The following is a 23,612-nucleotide window of genomic DNA, read 5'->3' as shown; positions in this document are numbered from 1 at the left end:
ATGAGGCTCATCATTATTACATGTAAATGTGAAATCATTTCAGCCAAGCAACAAACATTTGATGCAGTGAACTCTATACTTCCAGGTACATCATCATTGCCGCCACGGTTAGCATTCTGCTTGCAGCCCCTCTAGACACTAATGCCACAGACATAATTATCGAGTGCAAATCATGGCCATCTAGATGCCCATGATGCTTTGTACCATCCCACGAATTGCTTGACATATTTAATAAGATGTGAATCCTCAAGTGACAATCCAAAACTGAAGAAGTATGACAGTCTCCTTAGGTCAATATTAACCTTACTCTAGATTCTAGATGTGTAGTAGGGGTAGTAGGACCAGCGTAGATTGTCAGTCGAACTAGGTTTCAGAAGTGTCTGGAAGGCATCATACGTAGCACTCCTCACATTCCTGTCTTTGTTTGTGGCATCCAGAGAACTTGCAGCGATTCTACCCGAACATATGAGGGACAATGTTGGGGTTCACGACCCAATGTTTGTTAATGGAGCAAGGCTCTAGGATGGGCCATCAGACTCTTCAACCCATCCAGTTTTTCCTAAGAACTCCAAACAGTCGCACTGGAATGGCCCAGTAATGGAGAATATAACTTCATCACTGTTTGTGTGTGTGTTGGGAAAGGACAGAGTTTATCTTCTGACAGAGTTCAATGTGCAGGAGATTTTCAATTAGTCATCCCCAATTCCTCTTTAGGCACAGATGATTCATACAAATAGGCAAACCGATTCAGGTACCATGGTGTCGTTTGCCGTAGGTCTGAGGGAATGATCGCAAGGCATGATGAAGTTATCATAGTCAAGGAAAGCCTTGCAACAGCTGGATGCGCAGCAACATGGGAGCCGGAACCGCCCCAGCTATGTAGATTCAAAGGCAGATTCGAGCGTCCGGATGGAAATACCTTGCAAACTTGGACAGATGGCAGACAGGTGGTGTTGGACTACACATGCGCATCCACACTGGCTGACACCTATCTTTAGTACAGCAGGAATGAAGGTGTATCTGCTAGCTTCACGGAGTGCAAAAAGTTTAGAAAATAGAGTGAGCTGTTCATCACTATATGCTGGTTCCCGAAGGTTCGGAGACCCCCCGCCCACTCCTAACCCCTCGGTTCATGGGAAAAGAACACCCCCGCATACCTGAAGGAATTTAGTACGTTTACGTTGTATGCTATGCTAATCACCTCCTTGTACAATTAATATATCCTCTAATCTTTTGTACCAATCCGCATAATATAGTCTAGATAGTATTTTATAAACACTAAACTCTTTTGGGTCATTCAGTGCAAGAAATTTTTGGATACTCGATCCTCCTGCCAACTGCAGTCTGAGTCATGTTCAAATAAGTCCGTTGGTCATATTCATATGAGAGTTACGATTATTTTTTAGAAAAAATGAGAGGGCCAGGTCAAACACATAAGTCTTGTCAAGTCCTGTATAACCTTCTACTAATCTGTTGGACCCAGTGAGTCCACCACTTCCCACTGTGAGAGAGAAGTCTACTACTGAACGTGCTTTATAAAGCAGTCTTGATTTCAAACTACGCACGTTTATTATCTCATTATCTGGGGACTAAAGTAGCAACAGAACTACGTGGCCTTATTTCAGGCAATCAGACGTGAGCTACTTCAGCAACTTCTGAACCATGGTGTGAACCGTGTCTCACTGCACCACAGCCACAAGAACACAGCTGAATACGCTTAGAGGGGAACATAACACTTGCTGTGGCTGGCGAACTGAAGAGCAGCGAGGATGACATCGAGCACTGCGATGAACATAGACAACTCACTGGTTATCTTAACACAATATAAGTCCTCATTGGTGATTACCAAATCAATCCCACTATTGCTCTTCCAAACATCAGCATGGATGAAATTAAGCGTCCGAACACTTTCTTGGGAAATTTTGACCAATAAGCTTTACTGTGTATAATATATATATATATATATATATATATATATATATATATATATATATATATATATATATACATTAGTGATGCCAGTGTAACAACACTAGAAGCCTCTAACACTGGTTCCACAACGAGTGTGGCAAACACGTTACCACTGCGTCAGGGTCACTAAATATGTAAATCTTTCGATTTATTTTGGCATCTTACAGGAATGTATCCATATCAATAATCAAATTAGAACCTGGAGTTGAGTAACTTTTTTTTTGGGGGGGGGGGAGGAGGGGGGAGGAAGTGGGCCTGTCACGAAGAACAGAAACTAAAAAAATAAATAAAAGACAGGTTGGAAATGATGGTATGTTGGGACAGAGATAAGGATTGGGGGTGAAGCAAGAAAATGGAAATCTTAAAACAAAAGCCAACCTAGACAATAAATGGAGGTAAGACAAGGCTTTTAAAAAGTTAGGCGAGTTTGTGTTGCAGAAGTTATCGTCCAAGCCTTCTACCCTGAGACTTAACACAGACACACAGACACACACACACACACACACACACACACACACACACACACACACACACACACACACACACACACACACACACACACACACACACACTCTCTCTCTCTCTCTCTCTCTCTCTCTCTCTCTCTCTCTCTCTCTCTTCTCTCTGTGCATTCCCTCACTCACACTCTCAACACAGTCTTAAAAGCCATACATTCAATACACAGTTATAAGACTCCTTCCTACACGGCCAGACGTCAGCCATCCCAGTCTGGCAAGAAACAACCACGAATGTTTTGTTGTGACGGATGTAAAGTGTTTTATGCGAGTAGCGTCTCCAAAATTAGAAGAAATAATGTATATAAAACATTTTCTGGGGTAAGAATATTTGATACACTAAGATAAAATACAGGGCGTTTACCAAGTCCTAATCTTAGTGAAAAAGCGTGTTTATTTACTTTTAAATCGAAGAGCATCATGAAGATGAATGTTGAAGAACGGTGGTAATTGTTCCTATGTTGCTTATTGAGGGAAGGAAATTTAAGGAAATTGGAGAGAAGTTTGAAAGCAAATTCGTAAGGTAGGTCGTACAGACAAACAATGCGCGAATTATTGAATAAATTCAAAATAACTGATTTTATTAATTATTAGCCAAGAACTGGAGGTCCATATGTCTTACAGCATGTTGTAAATGCAGTACGAAATACCATCATGGACGGTTCACGGATGTCGATTCGTTCCGCATCACATAAGACTCCAGCTGCCCAGTTGACCTGTCCACTATATTTTGTATCACATTTAAGAAGGAACCGTTATCACCTTCAGGTTTTTATATGATTTGCATGAAGACGGTTTTCTTCAGCGAGGTGCAGTGTGAGTGCATCTCAATGTCCGGCTCGATCACTTGGTCTAACACTCTAGGTTTATTTGTATGGGGTTTTATTAAATCAGACGTCTGATATTTTTGGGTTACCCTAGGTAATTTACACAGTTTATGATAATTGTAGTTATGTGTACCTGTGACTAAATAAACTTATTAGATGCTCCAGGATGTGTTCAGAAATGCCGCAGAAAGATTTGTACTCCGCGGAGATACTGAGGACACACATGTATAATATCGATCTTAGGTATTCAATAAATGTATATCTTCTGTCGTTTTATAAACGAATTTCCCACAGATAGTCGATATTTCCCCGAAACAGACAGAGACTTCATAAACACCTTGAGTAACACGACAGTGCAATGGTGTCTTGGAGAAGGGCACCGTATCTATTTTCCTTCTATTTTTGCCCTCTGTCTCTCCTTCCTTTTTCCCCTCTCTTTTCCTCCACTTCCCATTTACACAGAGTTAGAGTCGATGTTGTTGTCGCAGCCGAGTTCTGAAGCTCTGTACATCCGTCTGAGATATCTGAGGATCGAGCCTCCTGCGCTATACACACACTTTAGAAGGCAAAACGTTATTTCAGCAGAAGCTATTATTATAAACAACCTACACTCTACTTATATCTGGAGTATTCTGGAGAGGGTTTCGGGGATTAGTGCCCCGCGGCCCTGTAAGTGACTTCACTCAAATTCTAAAAAAAAAAAAATACCACCTGGAAACATCTGAGCCCCCTGCAAGGAGCCTTCAAGAAAATGAACGGAATTCTTCTCACACCAGCCAGTAAATCCTGATGAGTGCCCTACGAACCACCAAAGTGGTCACGAACTCCTGACTTCCATCGGCCAAGACATCTGTTCTCCTGGTCTGATTTGAAGAGTGGAATGCACATTGTCAGCGTAAATGACGCTGACCAGGCCACCAAGCTATCGCATATCCGCACCATTAACAACAATCTACCACACTACACCGAAACTTTCCTGACTTTGAGATGTGGAACCATTGCTCACCCACATTTGATGGGATGTTCTTCAGAGAGTCGGGTGTGCAACTCAAAATTCAATGATTCACTGTCATCAAAGTTCGAGGTCATATCCGCCTTGCCCGTGTGTGAAGACTATGCTCAAGTCATGTAGTCAAAAGCTTGTGTACATAATCAACGTCCTTTTTATAAACGATCGACGCGATGACCTTTGCCTTCACTATTTTATTTCGTTAAAGATCCTTTCACATTCAGAATTTCTGAGATTAGCATGATCAGTTCATTTAATAATTACCTCCATTAGCTACGACCTTTTAACTCTCGTGTTTGAATGCTGATAACATCTCAATTACTCTGCTTCCTTTGCTTTACTCTTCATATTTTTTTCCTTTCTTTCTTGGAAAGTTCCGACGATTCAGGTTTGTTCCTCACTCCATGTTCAAGCCCACACACCTGCAACGAATTTGTTTGCGTTTCATCATGAACACTTTCGTTCGTATTCGCATTCGTATTCGCTGTATAAACTGATGGTGTCCAATCCTTAAATGTAGTTGGGTATGCGGCCAAGTTGCCAAATAGAGTAATCCAAGGCCATTTACTGGGCTCCAATACTATCACAGTAGAACTATACTCTCTACTGGCTGCCGTCGTGCATTTGGTTACCTCTTCATCTCATCCATTGTTGTTTCAAACTCTCTAAGCGCACTGCAAGCAATCAAAAAAGATTACTTTCCCCATCCCATCGTTCTACGCTAACAACAGCGGTTGTGTCGCATTTCCAGACACAAGTAAGTCGTTTTCTGTCGGGGTCTTGGACATTCTACTGCTCAGGAAAATTTACTCGCAGACTCAAAATGCATGTCCTGGTGCTCATGACCTACCGATCTTCCAGCTTCGAGACCAATAAAAGAAGAGTTGATCTGGGTTAGCGACTAACCTCAACTGGGTTCCTGGCCTCATACACTGACGCTTTCTTGAGAGATGGCTGGTGCCCTAAGTATGGACTGCTAGATTTCACTTCCTATCCTAAAGTCCAAGCTCAATGCGGACTCTGCGACTTTTGAACTGTAATTAACCTGTTGAACCTACTATGGCTCTCATTTCGCACTCACAAAAACCTTCCGCTTCTTTTTCGTCCAACAATATACAAACCCTTCCACTGCAGTGTTGCGTGACTTCTAGGAGTTTAGTGTTTGCTTCTTAATATAATAGTACTGTAATAATAATAATAATAATGATAATTCACTGGTCAACATTTATTTTCTGGTAAATGATATTACACCGATTTTAGGGTACGTTTGTGGTGCTTGATTGGTTCTAGTTTTTGATAAATTTGACATCCAATTGAAAACATAAACGATTTGAAAAATATATTTATCAGACGGGGCTAACATACAAATCGCACTGAAATTATTTTTTAGATCATACAAAAGTCAGATCATGTTATACACACACTAGCACTTCATTCTGTATAATAAAAGATTAACATAATAAGATAATGCAGATATCACTAATTACTGCATATTAAAACGTTCTTTGTACGATTTTCTTCTATGTTGGTCATCAGCACAGTTTTGTTGAATGAGGAATTGGAAGAGATGCATATTGGCTACCATTGTTCAATAAGACACATTTCAAGCTTCTTATGGAGCTGTCTATAAACAGCGGCCAATCTCCTGATCGATATTCAAGTTCCATTCGAAGAAGAAGTCCAAGGATGTTATTAAAATATAGAAGTTCTTGATCTTGGTGAAGTAAGGAAGGAGTTCAACCTTTCTTGTCCTATAAGCTGTTATTTTAACTTCTTGTTGTAGATAGTTCTTTTCTTGTAGTCTGGATACTAAAAGTTCAGATGCTTGCTTCGACAGATTGAAGTCAAGCATCAGATCATTGAGTTGTTCTTGGAAGAACTGCTGGGGTATTGAAATGCTAACTTCATATTAACTTCCACTGTTATCACCTGTGGTACATCCTAAACCCTGAGTTTCTTCAACATCTGACAACGGAAGGTTAGGTAGTGTTGTAAACACTGGTATGGGAACGTCTTCACTGTGTGGCACAGGTCTCCTTGCTGACTCCAAATTAGAACATTCCCACTTGACTTTCTTGTATCGATTGTAACCTTTCACATTCACCACACAGAAATAACAATCGTCGTGGTGGTTTTTCGACTCTATCTACACCATAGGCACACCGAAATTTAAACTTTTTCTTGCCTATTTTTCTACTGTCGTAAGCATTCTACACAGGTTTTGCAAACTATATGAGGAGCCCAAGACTTGTCTTGTTCTCCAAGCGCCACTCCAAAATAAATAAGGTAAGCTTGTTTTACAAAATCTGTGATGTTGTTTCTTTGTTTTTGCAAAAAATAACAATGGTTAATAATGACCTACACGAGAAGCTAGGTGAAGACTAGTTGATGTTCTTCAAGAACAATCAATAACAATGGTTATTACTGACCTATACAAGAAGCTAAGTGAAGACCTAGTTGACGTTCTTCTTGAACAGTCAATAACAATAGTTATTACTGACCTGCACAAGAAGCTAGATGAAGATTTAATGTTCTTCAAGAACAGTCAATAACAATGGTTAATACTGACCTACACAAGGGTTGCCCCAGAGGAGACGCTTCCAGGCAAGACACTGGTTAATGTCTTGGAAGGCGCTGCCCTTACACACACAATTGGTGTGGAGGTCAGTGCCCAGGAGTCCCAGCATAGCCTTAGTGCACTCTTGGTGCTGACCTGCACACCTCCCAGTCATGGTATCTGCCGCACACGACAGTTCGTAGTGCTCCAGTCTGTACCTGTGTGGTTAGAAATTGTTAAGAGTAATTAGTGGTGGCTGATAGCGGCATTTACAGTAGTTAGTGGTGGCGTCTGCCACAAACGACAGTTCATAATACTGCAGCCTGTACCTGTGTGAGTAGTCATTTTTGCTGTGTTGGTAGTCATTTCTGGTCGTTAGTGATAGTTACTGTTAATTGTAGTTACTGGTGATCAAGCATGGCTTTAGTAAATCCTTGGTACTAACCCACGCACTTGCCAGTATCTTGCCAGTTCGTGGTACCCTTACCTGTACGTGTGGTTAATGGTTGCTGAAGGTGGTTGTTAGTTGGTGCTAGTGGTAGATAGTGATATGACTCACGAAATCGTAATGACACGATTACAAACAAACCATAGCACGAGCGGGGATAGAACGACGGTCTGGAGTTTTGAGACTCTCTGATGGCGGGTTCTATCCCCACCCGTGGTATGATTTGTAGATAGTGATAGTGGTGATTATAATTAGCTTATTTTCATGATTGGTGTTTGTTAGTGTTAGTGGTTGCTAAAGGTGGTTATGCATGCTCTTTGTGCACTCTTGGTGAAGTGGAGGAATATGACACAGGACAACGACATGAGAGGTGGAAAGGAAGATGACTCGGGAGGAAAGGAGGATGACGCAGGGGATGATGAGTAATATCACACTAATGACACTGAGAAGGAAGATAAGTGAATTGGTGATGTGAGGAGGACACACATAGGGTGATGATGACGAAGAATATGACACAGAGAATAAAGAGAAGTATGTTTCAGAGCTGTTAAACACTCTCTCATTAGTCAATTTATCTCTCTTCAAACAGCGTTGTTAACACAGAGATTCTCAGTTTGAATCTCGTCCTACAGACAGCGTGGTTTTTTATTCTATATGCTTAATATAATTTCTCTAAATGCGCTATATATGTTAGGTGAACTTAAATTAATCAAGCTTAAAGCCGATTAATCAAGTCTAATTGGTCAGTTATCTTCCTCAAATGTTTATCAAAATTTAGAAGAAACATTCATTGTGACTCGACATTCTCATTTAGAGGACTGAAATTAATATTATTTTTTATGTTCTTAATTTCATAGGTACAGAGAATCGTGTAGATAAATTGTTCATATAAGCGACAAGTTGATAAATTAGACATATATGCAACACTTGGGTATCTTTATTGTGGAAACGTTTCGCCACACAGTGACTTCATCAGTCCATACAAAGAAGAATGGTGAAGATCAGAAGGAGTTTGAGGTAATCAGTCCCTCAGCCCGGAGTTGATGTTATCAGTCCATCAGTCAATTCAAGACTGATGGACTGGTTACATCGACTCCAGCCTGAGGGACTGATTACATTAAATTCCTTCTGATCTCCAAAATTCATCTTTGTATAGGACTGATGAAGCCACTGTGTGGCGAAACGTTTCCTTAATAAAAATACCCAAGTGTTTTGCACATAAGTCTAATTTACCACAGAGAATCATATAATTAATATCAAAGATCCTAAATGACTGATGTAACGTAAGAACATGAAGCAAGAGAAGATAAGGTAATCGGTTACAACAAGCAAGAGAAGATAAGGTAATCGGTTACAACAGGCAAGAGAAGATAAGGTAATCGGTTACAACAAGCAAGAGAAGATAAGGTAATCGGTTACAATTAATGAACAAATTTCGTCTGAAATGTCACAAATGTTCAAGGAAGATAAATGACCAATAAATAGTAAATCTGAAGCCTGCGTAAATGTAAGGCTTCCCGTCACTTAAGAATTTGATGAACTTAAGTTAGAGTAATCTGAACATGAACATACTCGTTCAATAAGAGAGACGTGGATGTGTACTCACCTAATTGTGGTTGCAGGGGTCGAGACTCAGCTCCTGGCCCCGCCTCTTCACTGAAGGCTACTAGGTCCTCTATTTCACTCCCTGCTCCATGAGCATTATCATACCTTATCTAAAAGCTATGTATGGTTTCTGCATCCACCACCTCACTTGCCAGACTATTCCACTTCCTGACTACTCTATGACTGAAGAAATATTTCCTAACATTCCTCTGAATCATCTGAGTCTCCAACTTCCAAGTGTGACCCCTTGTTTCTGTGTCCCCTCTCTGGAACATCCTGTCTCTGTCCACCTTGTCTATTCCACGCAGTATTTTGAATGTCGTTATCATGCCTCCCCTGACCCTCCTGTCCTCCAGTGTCGTCAGGCCGATTTCCCTTAACCTTTCTTCATAAGTCATTCCCCATAGCTCTGGAACTAACCTTACGCTTGACCCGGTGTGGGTTCTAAATTGGTGCTGCATACTCCAGCATGGGCCTGACGTACACGGTGTTCAGTGTTTTGAACGATTCCTTACTAAAGTATCGGAACGCTATTCTCAGGTTTGCCAGGCGCCTATATACTGCAGCAGTTATCTGGTTGATGTGTGCTTCCGGAGACGTGTTCGGTGTTATACTCACCCCAAGATCTTTTTCCTTGATGAGGTTTGCAGTCTTTGGCCACCGAGCCTATTCTCTGTCAGCAGTCTTCTGTGCCCTTTCCCGATCTTCATGACTTTGCATTTGGCGGGGTCAAATTCGAGCAGCAAGTTGCTGGACCAGGTGTCCAGCCTGTCGAGGTCTCTTTGAAGTCTTGCCTGATCCTCATCTGATTTAATTCTCCTCATTAACTTCATATCATCTGCGAACAGGGACACTTCTGAGTCTATCGCTTCCATCATTTCATTCACATATACCAAAAATAGCACTGGTCCTAGGACTGACCCCTGTGGGACCCCGCTCGTCACAGGTGCCCACTGTGATACCTCATCACATACCATGACTCGTTGTTGCCTCCCTGTCAGGTATTCTCTGATCCACTGCAGTGCCCTTCCTGTTATATGCGCCTGATCCTTCAGCTTCTGCACTAATCTTTTGAGGAACTGTGTCGAAGGCCTTCTTGCAGTCCAAGAAAATGCAATCAACCCACCCCTCTCTCTCATGTCTACTTCTGTTACTTTATCATGAAACTCCAGAAGGTTTGTGACACAGGATTTGCCTTCCATGGATCCGTGCTGGTTGTCGTTTATACTCTTGTTCCGTTCCAGGTGCTCCACCGCTCTTCTCCTGATAATCTTCTCCATGGCTTTGCATACTATACACGTCAGTGACACTGGGCAATAGTTCAGTGCCTCTTTTCTGTCTCCTTTTTTAAAAATGGGAACTACATTTGCCGTCTTCCATACCTCAGGTAGTTGTCCAGTTTCAAGGTATGTGTTGATGATTGTTGTTAATGGCACACACAGCGTTTCTGCTCTCTCTCTAAGGACCCACGGGGAGATGTCCGATCCCATTGCCTTTGAGGTATCAAGGTCACTTAGTAGGTTCTTCACCTCCTCCTCAGTTGTGTATATGTCATCCAACACTTGTTGGTATATTCGTTGTTGGTGTCCCCCTCTGTTCTGTCTTCCCAGAGTACTTCCTGTTTCCACTGTAAATACTTCCTTAAATCTTGTGTTGAGCTCCTCACATACCTCTTGATCATTTCTTGTGAGTTCCCCACCTTCTTTCCTCAGTCTGATCACTTGGTCTTTAACTGTTGTCTTCCTCCTAATGTGGCTATACAGCCATTTCAGGTAAGACTTGACTTTCGATGCTATGTCGTTTTCGTACTGTCGCTGGGCCTCCCTCCTCATCTGTGCATACTCGTTTCAGGCTCTTCAACTAATCTCCTTATTTTCTTGGGTCCTTTGCCTTCTGTACCTTTTCCATTCTCTAGTGCACTTAGTGTTTGCCTCCCTACACCTTCGGGCAAAACAAGGACTCGCTTTGATCTTCCCATTATTTCTGTTGCCCTTGGGAACAAACTTTTCTTCTGCCTCCTTGCATTTTGTTGTTACATATTCCATCATTTCGTTTGCTGACTTTCCTACCAATTCTCTGTCCCACTGAACCTTCTGCAGGAAGTTCCTCATGCCTCTGTATTCCCCCCCCTTATATAGTTTGGCTTTTCCCATTCAACTCCTATTACCCTCTCCACTTGTAACTCTACTATGTAATCACAGCTCAGAACCACGTGATCACTAGCTCCAAGGGGCCTCTCATATGTAATGTGCTCAATGTCTGAACTGCTCAGGGTGAACACAAGGTCCAGTCTTGCTGGTTCAACCTCCCCTCTCTCTCTGGCAGTGTCCCTGCCATGTTGATGCATGAGGTTTTCCAGTACCACATCCATCCTCTTGGCTCTCCATGTTTCAGGACCCCCATGTGGCTCCCTGTGGTTGAAATCGCCCAAAACCAGTAACTTTACTCTGCTCTAGTGAGCTCTTCTTGCCACCTCAGCCAGTGTGTCCGCCATCGCTCTGTTGTTCTCTTCATATGCCTCTCTTGGCCTACTGCAGATCTGTGGTGGGTTATACATCATTCCAATGATTACCTTATGTTCCCCAGACTGAATTGTACCTACTATGTAGTCCCTCTCTAAATTCTCGTCCATTCCTTCCATTTCCTCAAGTCCCCATCGGTTTTTTATGATCAGTGCAACCCCTCCCCCCCTCTGCTCCTTCTATCTTTCCTGAGGATCTGATATCCTGGTGGGAAGGTTTCATCTGTTATTGTCTCAGTGAGTTTCGTTTCTGTGACTGCTATGATGTCTGGGGACTTCTCCTTGATTCTTTCATACCACTCCTCGTATTTATTCGTTATTCCATTTGCGTTCGTGTACCAAACCTTCAGTTTTTTTTTCTAACACTGTAGTCCTGGGAGAATATTGGGGTAGGGGGAGCGGGAGCCCTGGAGGGGGCCTATAGGGGGTTGCAGTATGGGTGGGGTTGGTGATGAGAGGGGTGGGGGCAGAGTGCCCATAGGGGGCTGCTGTATGGGTGGGGGTTGTGGTGTGGGGGTGGGGACAGAAGGAACAGTGTGTTGGTTTTGGTTTAGATTTTTCAGTTGCATTGGGGATGTCGTGGCTGGAGTCCTTTTGTGGGTGTTTCTGGAGGGTGTGTTTGCCCTTCCACCTGGGTCTGGGTTTGCTCATCTTCATCATTGCCTCTCATTCATCCTTTCGTCTTTGTACCTTCTCTTTCAATATCGTCCTTTCTTCTTGTGTTCTGTCGCAATCGAGGTACACTCTCCAGTACTCTGGTTTGTCCCTCAGTCATGCTTTCTTCTGCAGGATCCTGGTTCGAGCTGATTCTGCCTTCAGAATTACATTGACAGGCCGTTTCCTTCCACTCACAAACCACTCAATTCTCCGAAAATTTGTCACCTGAGTCATGTCGCCCACACCTATTGTTTTCATGATACCTTCAATTGCTTTTTCCTCTTTCTGTTTTCTTTTCATCCTCCCAAGGTGTTTCCCTTTGCATCCTCTGAGGTGTTCTAGTTCCTTCCATTGAAATGTTCCTGCCTTCAATCCCTGCCCTTCTCCCTACAATCTGTGACTGATATAGAAATTCCTGATGTCATGTCTGTACTCTAATTTGTCTCTTTAATCTGTTAAAGGTTTTTTTAGTTCCTCTTCTAAGCACTGTATCTTAGATTCTGCTGCTAAGACTTGTAGCCCCCCCCCCCTTCCTGCTCACTTCGGCTATCCTCTCCTCCATTTTCTTGCCAAGCTGAATGAACATTAAAATGGTATAAAATACCGACAGATTGTTAGGTAAGACACATATGCAACAGTTAGGTATCTTTATTTTGAAACATTTCGCCTACACAGTAGGCTTCTTCAGTCGAGTACAGAAAAGTTGATAGAAGCAGAAGATACTTGAAGACGATGTAATCAGTCCATCACCCTTAAAGTTTTGAGGTGGTCAGTCCCTCAGTCTGGAGAAGAGCATTGTTCCGTTGTCTGAAACAATATGAAGTTGAAGTGACAGAATCGGGCCTTATATAGTGCCAGGAGGTGAGACGTAGGTTGATTTGGGAGGGCAGGTCCTTCTCAAACCCAGCCGTTCTCACTAGTAGAGGTTGTCGAAGTAGATGGTCTGTACCAAGATACCCTTGTGTTGCAGTGTCTGACAGAATGAACATTAAAATGGTATAAAATACCGACAGATTGTTAGGTAAGACACATATGCAACAGTTAGGTATCTTTATTTTGAAACGTTTCGCCTACACAGTAGGCTTCTTCAGTCGAGTACAGAAAAGTTGATAGAAGCAGAAGATACTTGAAGACGATGTAATCAGTCCATCACCCTTAAAGTTTTGAGGTGGTCAGTCCCTCAGTCTGGAGAAGAGCATTGTTCCGTTGTCTGAAACAATATGAAGTTGAAGTGACAGAATCGGGCCTTATATAGTCCCAGGAGGTGAGACGTAGGTTGATTTGGGAGGGCAGGTCCTTCTCAAACCCAGCCGTTCTCACTAGTAGAGGTTGTCGAAGTAGATGGTCTGTACCAAGATACCCTTGTGTTGCAGTGTCTGACAGAATGAACATTAAAATGGTATAAAATACCGACAGATTGTTAGGTAAGACACATATGCAACAGTTAGGTATCTTTATTTTGAAACGTTTCGCCTACACAGTAGGCTTCTTCAGTCGAGTACAGAAAAGTTGATAGAAGCAGAAGATACTTGAAGACGATGTAATCAGTCCATCACCCATAAAGATACCTAACTGTTGCATATGTGTCTTACCTAACAATCTGTCGGTATTTTATACCATTTTAATGTTCATTCTGTCAGACACTGCAACACAAGGGTATCTTGGTACAGACCATCTACTTCGACAACCTCTACTAGTGAGAACGGCTGGGTTTGAGAAGGACCTGCCCTCCCAAATCAACCTACGTCTCACCTCCTGGCACTATATAAGGCCCGATTCTGTCACTTCAACTTCATATTGTTTCAGACAACGGAACAATGCTCTTCTCCAGACTGAGGGACTGACCACCTCAAAACTTTAAGGGTGATGGACTGATTACATCGTCTTCAAGTATCTTCTGCTTCTATCAACTTTTCTGTACTCGACTGAAGAAGCCTACTGTGTAGGCGAAACGTTTCAAAATAAAGATACCTAACTGTTGCATATGTGTCTTACCTAACAATCTGTCGGTATTTTATACCATTTTAATGTTCATTCTGTCAGACACTGCAACACAAGGGTATCTTGGTACAGACCATCTACTTCGACAACCTCTACTAGTGAGAACGGCTGGGTTTGAGAAGGACCTGCCCTCCCAAATCAACCTACGTCTCACCTCCTGGCACTATATAAGGCCCGATTCTGTCACTTCAACTTCATATTGTTTCAGACAACGGAACAATGCTCTTCTCCAGACTGAGGGACTGACCACCTCAAAACTTTAAGGGTGATGGACTGATTACATCGTCTTCAAGTATCTTCTGCTTCTATCAACTTTTCTGTACTCGACTGAAGAAGCCTACTGTGTAGGCGAAACGTTTCAAAATAAAGATACCTAACTGTTGCATATGTGTCTTTCTTGCCAAGCTCTTCTAGCTTCCTTCCCCATTCTTCCTCCCTTTTCTTGAGCTCTAACTCCCAATCTTCCCTGTCAGTTTCATCCACCAGACCCCTGGTTCTCCGCCCTCTTGGGTAACCCATTTTTTTTTTTACACAGAAAAAAGCTTATGTAATATACCACAGAAAGAAGCTTATGTATTTTCAGAGTGTGTGCATGTGTGAAGATCGGTGTTTATTGTAGAGAGGAAAAGGGAGGGGAGGTAGGGAGGGAGGAGAAGGATATGAAGTGGGAGGAGGGTGCGTGGGTACGTATGTGCTTGTGTGGGCGTGTGTGTATGTTCGTGTGCGTGTGTGCATACGTGGAGATGGCAGAGGGGGAGAGAGATGTGGGGAAGGAGAGGGGGAGAGAAAGAGAATAGAAGGTAGAAGAGTAAGAGGGAGGGAGGGGCGAGAGAGGGAGAGAGAGAGAGGGGGGGAGGGAGTAGAGAAAGTGTGGTTTAGTGCCTGGGTTATGGGATGGGGTGAGGTTGGGGTGGGGTGGGGTGTATGGCTAGGGGGGAGAGGGGGAGGGAGGAGGAGAAGGAGGAGAAGGAGGAGAAGGAAGATGAATGGAAGATGAAGAGGAAGAGAGAGGGTAGATGGACAGCTAGGCAGAGAGAGAGAGAGAGAGAGGAGAAGGATGATGTGCAAGTTGACTGGTGGAGACCGAGCTTCAGCCGACATACGTACTCTAGTACTCCTCAAGTCTTATATTCTACTGCTGATGGGCCAACTTTACCGTTACTTCTTTCCTATATACCTGATTTGATTGCTTATATATATATATATATATATATATATATATATATATATATATATATATATATATATCTTTCTTTCTTTCAACACACCGGCCGTATCCCACCGAGGCGGGGTGGCCCAAAAGGAAAAACGAAAGTTTCTCCTTTTACATTTAGTAATATATACAGGAGAAGAGGTTACTAGCCCCTTGCTCCCGGCATTTTAGTTGCCTCTTACAACACGCATGGCTTACGGAGGAAGAATTCTGTTCCACTTCCCCATGGAGATAAGAGGAAATAAACAAGAATAAGAACTAGAAAGAAAATAGAAGAAAACCCAGAGGGGTGTGTATATATGTGCTTGTACATGTATGTGTAGTGTGACCTAAGTGTAAGTAGAAGTAGCAAGACGTACCTGAAATCTTGCATGTTCATGAGACAGAAAAAAGGACACCAGCAATCCTACCATCATGTAAAACAATTACAGGCTTTCGTTTTACACTCACTTGGCAGGACGGTAGTACCTCCCTGGGCGGTTGCTGTCTACCAACCTACTACCTAGGTATATATAATATATATATATATATATATATATATATATATATATATATATATATATATATATATATATATATATTATGTATATATATAAATATATATATATATATATATATATATATATATATATTATGTATATATATAAATATATATATATATATATATATATATATATATATATATATATATATATATATATATATATATATATATATATATATGCAATAAGATCACAGTAAACAGGTGATTTCAAAATATGCAAAACAACCACTCTGAAAGAATAGAGAAATTCCAAGCGCTTTCGTGACTACTCACATTATCAAGGAACTATGAAAGTGAAGCATCCAAGGAAGCTATATAAGGGGTCGGCCAGCACCTCACTATCAGATCCCACAACGGTTAAACACGTGACGCGCGGCGAGCCAACTTGGACAGGTCCTTTGCAAAACTCACCCCCAAGCTATTTATTTGTCCAGTGTATTATTAAATTCTACCCAAATTCTATTAATTATAAATGGATCTAATTTATATAAACCAAAGGAAATATTCATATTATTGTCAAAACTGCTTTTTATGAAACAAGATTCAATTATATTCCTGTCGACCATGGACTTGCTTGATACTACTTACTCAACTTTTTGAAAATCAATTGGATGGTTAAAATCTCTTACATGAATAAATAGAGCATTGGAATCTTGTCCAGTTCTAATGCTATATTTATGTTGTTTTAATCTTAGTTCGAGATTTTTACCAGTTTGACCGTAATAAACTTTATCGCAAATTTTACAAGGAATCTTATAGACACATCCATCAGCATTTTGGGGGGAATTCTTAATCAAAAGTTTTTTTACTGTGTCAAGATTTTTGAATACAACTTTAATATTAAAAGTCTTAAGAAGAGAAGGCATATCAACCAAGTTTTCATGGTAAGGGAGAACCAACATATTTTTAGTTGAATAAGGCTGGTTGCCCTTTTTTGGATTATAAAAAGTGTTCCTAGCAACTTTAAAAGATTTATCAATTACATTTCTTGGGTATTTTAAATCATTACCTATTTCATAAATTTTGGATATTTCCTCATCTATGAACTCAGGACTACAAATTCGTAAAGCTCTCAAAAACATTGATGAGAAAACAGACAGTTTGACTCTATCTTAATGCGAGGAATAATAGTGGACATAGGAACAGTTATTTGTAGGTTTTCTGTAAATTTTAAATTTGAATTCATTATTAGGGTCAGTTTCATATAAATTATCCAAATGGCTTGTCGATATTTTGAGCCCTATTGTTGGCAAAATTTCTAACTTTAATGTTAAAAACAACATAGACTTGGTTGATAAATTAAACTCCTTGACTGACTTAAATGATTTTAACATGGTTAGTTTTGATGTTACTTCCTTGTTTACGAAAGTTCCTGTTGATGATTTATTAAGTTTCTTATCTGAAGAACTCGTTAACTATGATTTACCATTGCCAGTTCCTACTATCATTAAACTTATTAAACTTTGCATTGTTGATGCAAAATTTGTATTTAATGATAAGTTTTACACTCAGAAGTTTGGTATGGCAATGGGAAATCCTCTTTCACCTGTTCTTAGTAACCTATACATGGAATTTTTTGAAACAAGGTTGCTTAACACAATCCTCCCTAATAGAGCTAAATGGTTCAGATATGTTGATGATATTTTGTGTCTTATGCCCAAAAATGTAGATATACACCATTTTCTTGGAAAATTAAATAGCTTAGCCCATTCTATAAACTTTACTGTTGAGTTTGAAGAAAATAACTCATTGCCTTTTCTAGATGTTTTAATTATTAAGGGTAATAATGAATTCAAATTTAAAATTTACAGAAAACCTACAAATAACTGTTCCTATGTCCACTATTATTCCTCGCATCAAGATAGAGTCAAACTGTCTGTTTTCTCATCAATGTTTTTGAGAGCTTTACGAATTTGTAGTCCTAAGTTCATAGATGAGGAAATATCCAAAATTTATGAAATTGGTAATGATTTAAAATACCCAAGAAATGTAATTGATAAATCTTTTAAAGTTGCTAGGAACACTTTTTATAATCCAAAAAAGGGCAACCAGCCTTATTCAACTAAAAATATGTTGGTTCTCCCTTACCATGAAAACTTGGTTGATATGCCTTCTCTTCTTAAGACTTTTAATATTAAAGTTGTATTCAAAAATCTTGACACAGTAAAGAAACTTTTGATTAAGAATTCCCCCCAAAATGCTGATGGATGTGTCTATAAGATTCCTTGTAAAATTTGCGATAAAGTTTATTACGGTCAAACTGGTAAAAATCTCGAACTAAGATTAAAACAACATAAATATAGCATTAGAACTGGACAAGATTCCAATGCTCTATTTATTCATGTAAGAGATTTTAACCATCCAATTGATTTTCAAAAAGTTGAGAAAGTAGTATCAAGCAAGTCCATGGTCGACAGGAATATAATTGAATCTTGTTTCATAAAAAGCAGTTTTGACAATAATATGAATATTTCCTTTGGTTTATATAAATTAGATCCATTTATAATTAATAGAATTTGGGTAGAATTTAATAATACACTGGACAAATAAATAGCTTGGGGGTGAGTTTTGCAAAGGACCTGTCCAAGTTGGCTCGCCGCGCGTCACGTGTTTAACCGTTGTGGGATCTGATAGTGAGGTGCTGGCCGACCCCTTATATAGCTTCCTTGGATGCTTCACTTTCATAGTTCCTTGATAATGTGAGTAGTCACGAAAGCGCTTGGAATTTCTCTATTCTTTCAGAGTGGTTGTTTTGCATATATATATATATATATATATATATATATATATATATATATATATATATATATATATATATATATATATATATATATATATGTCGTGCCGAATAAGCAGAATTTGCAATCTTTGCTTAAAATAGCAACGCTCATCCTGCCATATAGGACAAGCGAAAATTTGTGTATGCAATAATTTCGCCAAAATAATTCTGAACCTATCGAAAAAAATATATTTCACTGTGTTTGTTTAGTATTAAATTATTGTAAACAAATCTAAAATATATTTAGTTGGGTTAGGCTAAAATAAATTGTTCTTGTTATAATAAGGTTAGGTAAGTTTTCTAAGATTCTTTTGGTGCAAAATTAAAAAAATTTACATTAACATTAATGAAAAAATTATATCTTTAAAAATATAAAAAAAAATTTCAGAAAGGACTTAATTTTAAATGAGTTCTTGCTAATTGACCAGTTTTACATATTCGGCACGACATATATATATATATATATATATATATATATATATATATATATATATATATATATATATATATATATATATATATATATATATATATATATATATATATATATATATATATATATGTGTGTGTGTGTGTGTGTGTGTGTGTGTGTGTGTGTGTGTGTGTGTGTGTGTGTGTAATGTCGGTAGAATTTCCGACAATATATACGTAAAGTAAAAGAATACATGCACAAGTAGTGAGACATTTTATTCCAGCTACGTTTCGCTGCAACAAAATAACAAATCTCCTGAAGAGCGACACGTAGCAGCATTCGCTGCGCACGTGTCCCATTACTCAGAATCTATATGGAAAGCCTGAACACTGGGCACCAGTGTTAGTGTTACCTGCAGACGCGGTCAGAGCGACAGTCCCGACCCAGATTGTGACACTGACGCGCTGACACCGAGGCTGACATGTGTGCGCACGGCGGGTGGAGGCGCCGCTGGGCGCGCGAGCACTCCGTTTGCCCCTCCTTCGTCGCGTCTCTATGGCCGCCATCAGACGACGGCAACAGCAACGGAAAATAAAAGAGTCGAGAATATTACAGTTCAGCGCGGAATGACTCGCCTGGGCAACATGGCAGATACACTCACACACACACACACACACACACACACACACACACACACACACACACACACACACACACACACACACACACACACACACATACACACACATACACACACACACACACACAAAAGTGCCAGAAAAATATAGGGGACTGGGGTAACGTTTCGCTCTAAGCTTGACTAAGCTTGAAAGAGGTTTCATTTTGAACGAAACGTTGCCTTGGCGAGAAACGTTGTACCAGTGAAACTTTGCCTGAGGCGAAGGGCTGTCCTGATGAATCCCTCTTTAAAGTCAAACGTTTTTCAAATTAATTCTTGTTTTGTTACGTAAGTGCTGATCTTCAGTGCATTAAAATATTAAACTAATGTTAACTGTAACTAAAGTGACTGACTGCTGTTAATATATTGATGGTCAGCAGCAGACAGACACACAGACACAGGAGAGACAAACACGTGAGAAAACACGAAACAGTAGAGACACAGGAGAGACATAGAAGAGAGAGGCGAGAGAGAGACATGCAGGAAAGACCATCTCAAAAGAGACACACAAGAGACACAAAAGACACACAGGAGAGAGAGACACAGGAGAGAGAGACAGAAGAGAGACACTTCAGAGAAGCACAGGAGACACACAGGAGGAACACACACACACACCAGAGAAACTCACGAGAGATACGCACCAGAGAGACAAGAGAGAGAGGTACGGTACTGTACGGCACTCTTTTTATCGTTTGTTGTACCTGTCTGAAATACGGTCCTGTAATTTAGTTCTGTACCCTCGAGTGTTCTTACTCTGCAGTTCGGTAAAAATATCGGGTCGTAATTTCATACCTTTGCCATATTTTTAAATAGAATTATTTTCAAAACTGTGCCAAATAAATAATTCTACCTCTGTTATTTTTTGAAGAGCTGAGCTCTAGACAATATTGTCTTCTAATTAGGGTCTATTATTTCTAATAATAGGAAGAATAACTGACCTTTTTGCTATCGATGAAATTTCCCAACAGGAACTATAAAGCCAGTTGATTTATTTAGATATGTCACACACACACACACACACACACACACACACACACACACACACACACACACACACACACACACACACACACACACACACACACACACACACACACACACACACACACACACACACACACACACACACACACACACACACTTCTTGGACTGCAAGAAGGCCTTCGACACAGTTCCTCACAAGAGATTAGTGCAGAAACTAGAGGATCAGGCGCGTATAACGGGAAGGGCACTGCAGTGGATCAGAGAATACCTGACAGGGAGGCAGCAACGACGAGCGGGGTCTCAGAGGGGTCGGTGCTAGGACCAGTGCTATTTTTGGTATATGTGAATGACATGATGGAAGGGATAGACTCAGAGATGTCCCTGTTCGCAGATGATGTGAAGTTAACGAGGAGAATTAAATCAGATGAGGATCAGGCAGGACTTCAAATGTCCTGGACAGGCTGGACACGTGGTCCAGCAACTGGCTTCTCGAATTCAACCCTGCCAAATGCAAAGTCATGAAGATCGGAGAAGGGCAAAGAAGACCGTAAACAGAGTATAGGCTAGGTGACCAACGACTGCAAACCTCGCTCAAGGAGAAAGATCTTGGCGTGAGTATAACACCGAACACGTCTCCGGAAGCACACATCAACCAGATGACTGCTGCAGCATATGAGAGCCTGGCAAACCTGAGATTAGAATTCCGACAAATAAGTAAGGAATCTTTCAAGACACTGTACACCGTGTACGTCAGACCCATACTGGAGTATGCAACACCAGTTTGAAACCTGCACTGGGTCAAGCACATTAAGAAATTAGAGAAAGTGCAAAGGTTTGCGACAAGGTTAGTTCCAGAACTAAGGAGAATGTCCTATGTAGAAAGGTTGAGGGAAATCGGCCTGACGACACTGGAGGACAGGAGGGATAGGGGAGACATGATAACGACATACAAAATACTGCGTGGAATAGACAAGGCGAACAGAGACAACATGTTCCAGAGAGGGGACACAGAAACAAGGAGTCACTCTTGGAAGTTGAAGACTCAGATGAGTCACAGGGATGTTACGAAGCACTTCTTCAGTCATAGAGTGGTCAGGAAGTGGAACAGTCTGGCGAGCGATGTAGTGGAGGCAGGAACCATACATAGATTTAAGACGAGGTATGATAAAGCTCATGGAGCAGGGAGAGGACCTGGTAGCGTTCAGCGAAGAGGCGGGGCCAGGAGCTGACTCTCGACCCCTGCAACTACAATTATATGAGTACAATTAGGTGAGTACACACACACACACACACACACACACACACACACACACACACACACACACACACACACACACACACACATACACACATACACACATACACACTGGTATTTGTGAACGACATGACGGAAGGAATAGACTCTGAGGTGTCCCTGTTTGCAGATGACGTGAAGTTGATGAGAAGAATACACTCGATCGAAGACCAGGCAGAACTACAAAGGGATCTGGACAGGCTGCAGAACTGGTCCAGCAATTGGCTCCTGGAGTTCAATCCCACCAAGTGCAAAGTCATGAAGATTGGGGAAGGGCAAAGAAGGCCGCAGACGGAGTACAGTCTAGGGGGTCAGAGACTACAAACCTCACTCAAGGAAAAAGATCTTGGGGTGAGTATAACACCAGGCACATCTCCTGAAGCGCACATCAACCAAATAACTGCTGCAGCATATGGGCGCCTAGCAAACCTCAGAACAGCATTCCGACATCTTAATAAGGAATCGTTCAGGACCCTGTACACCGTATACGTTAGGCCCATATTGGAGTATGCGGCACCAGTTTGGAACCCACACCTAGCCAAGCACGTAAAGAAACTAGAGAAAGTGCAAAGGTTTGCAACAAGACTAGTCCCAGAGCTAAGAGGTATGTCCTACGAGGAGAGGTTAAGGGAAATCAACCTGACGACACTGGAGGACAGGAGAGATAGGGGGGACATGATAACGACATACAAAATACTGAGAGGAATTGACAAGGTGGACAAAAACAGCATGTTCCAGAGATTGGACACAATAACAAGGGGACACAGTTGGAAGCTAAAGACACAGATGAATCACAGGGATGTTAGGAAGTATTTCTTCAGCCACAGAGTAGTCAGTAAGTGGAATAGTTTGGGAAGCGATGTAGTGGAGGCAGGATCCATACATAGCTTTAAGCAGAGGTACGATAAAGCTCACGGCTCAGGGAGAGTGACCTAGTAGCGATCAGTGAAGAGGTGGGGCCAGGAGCTCGGACTCGACCCCCGCAACCTCAACTAGGTGAGTACACATACACACACATACACACACATACACACACGTACACACACATACACACACACACACACACACACATACACACATACACACATACACACATACACACATACACACATACACACACACACACACACACACACACACGCATACACACACACACACATACACACACACACACACACAGACACACACACACACACACAGACACACACACACACACACACACACACACACACACACACAGAGCTGCAAGTGGAGAGAATAACAGGAGTTGAATGGGAAAAGCCTGACTATAAAAGAGGGGACTACATAGGGTTGAAGAACTTCCTGCGGGAGGTCCAGTGGGACAGAGAACTGGCAGGAAAGCCAGTAAATGAAATGATGGAATATGTAACAACAAAATGCAAGGAGGCAGTGGAAAGGTTCATTCCCAAGGGCAACAGTAACAACGGGAAGAACAAAACGAGCCCCTGGTTTACCCGACGGTGTAAGGAGGCAAAAACAAAGTGCAATAGAGAATGGAAAAAGTACAGAAGGCAGATAAAACACGAAAATAGGGAGATCAGTCGCAGAGCCAGGAATGAGTACGCACAGGTAAGG

At 41.2% G+C, this 23,612-nt stretch overlaps 1 protein-coding gene across 1 annotated transcript in view; it reads right to left on the bottom strand.

Annotated features, from left to right (window-relative positions):
• Nucleotides 1–5,946: 5,946 nt before the first annotated feature.
• LOC138853106 (GDNF family receptor alpha-3-like) overlaps nucleotides 5,947–23,612 on the bottom strand; it is a 76,555-nt gene continuing 58,889 nt past the window's right edge. The window contains exons 5-7 of the mRNA XM_070087729.1: nucleotides 19,472–19,612; nucleotides 6,896–7,097; nucleotides 5,947–6,201 (exon numbers count right to left, since the gene is read on the bottom strand). Coding sequence (XP_069943830.1) covers nucleotides 5,947–6,201; nucleotides 6,896–7,097; nucleotides 19,472–19,612 — 598 coding nt within the window. The remainder of the gene's footprint in view (nucleotides 6,202–6,895; nucleotides 7,098–19,471; nucleotides 19,613–23,612) is intronic.

Source organism: Cherax quadricarinatus, chromosome 22, assembly GCF_038502225.1.
Source record: "Cherax quadricarinatus isolate ZL_2023a chromosome 22, ASM3850222v1, whole genome shotgun sequence".
In the NCBI taxonomy this organism is placed as follows: Eukaryota; Metazoa; Arthropoda; class Malacostraca; order Decapoda; family Parastacidae; genus Cherax; species Cherax quadricarinatus.
Note: the sequence above shows the minus strand (reverse complement) of the source record. Positions and strands in the feature narration are given on the sequence as shown.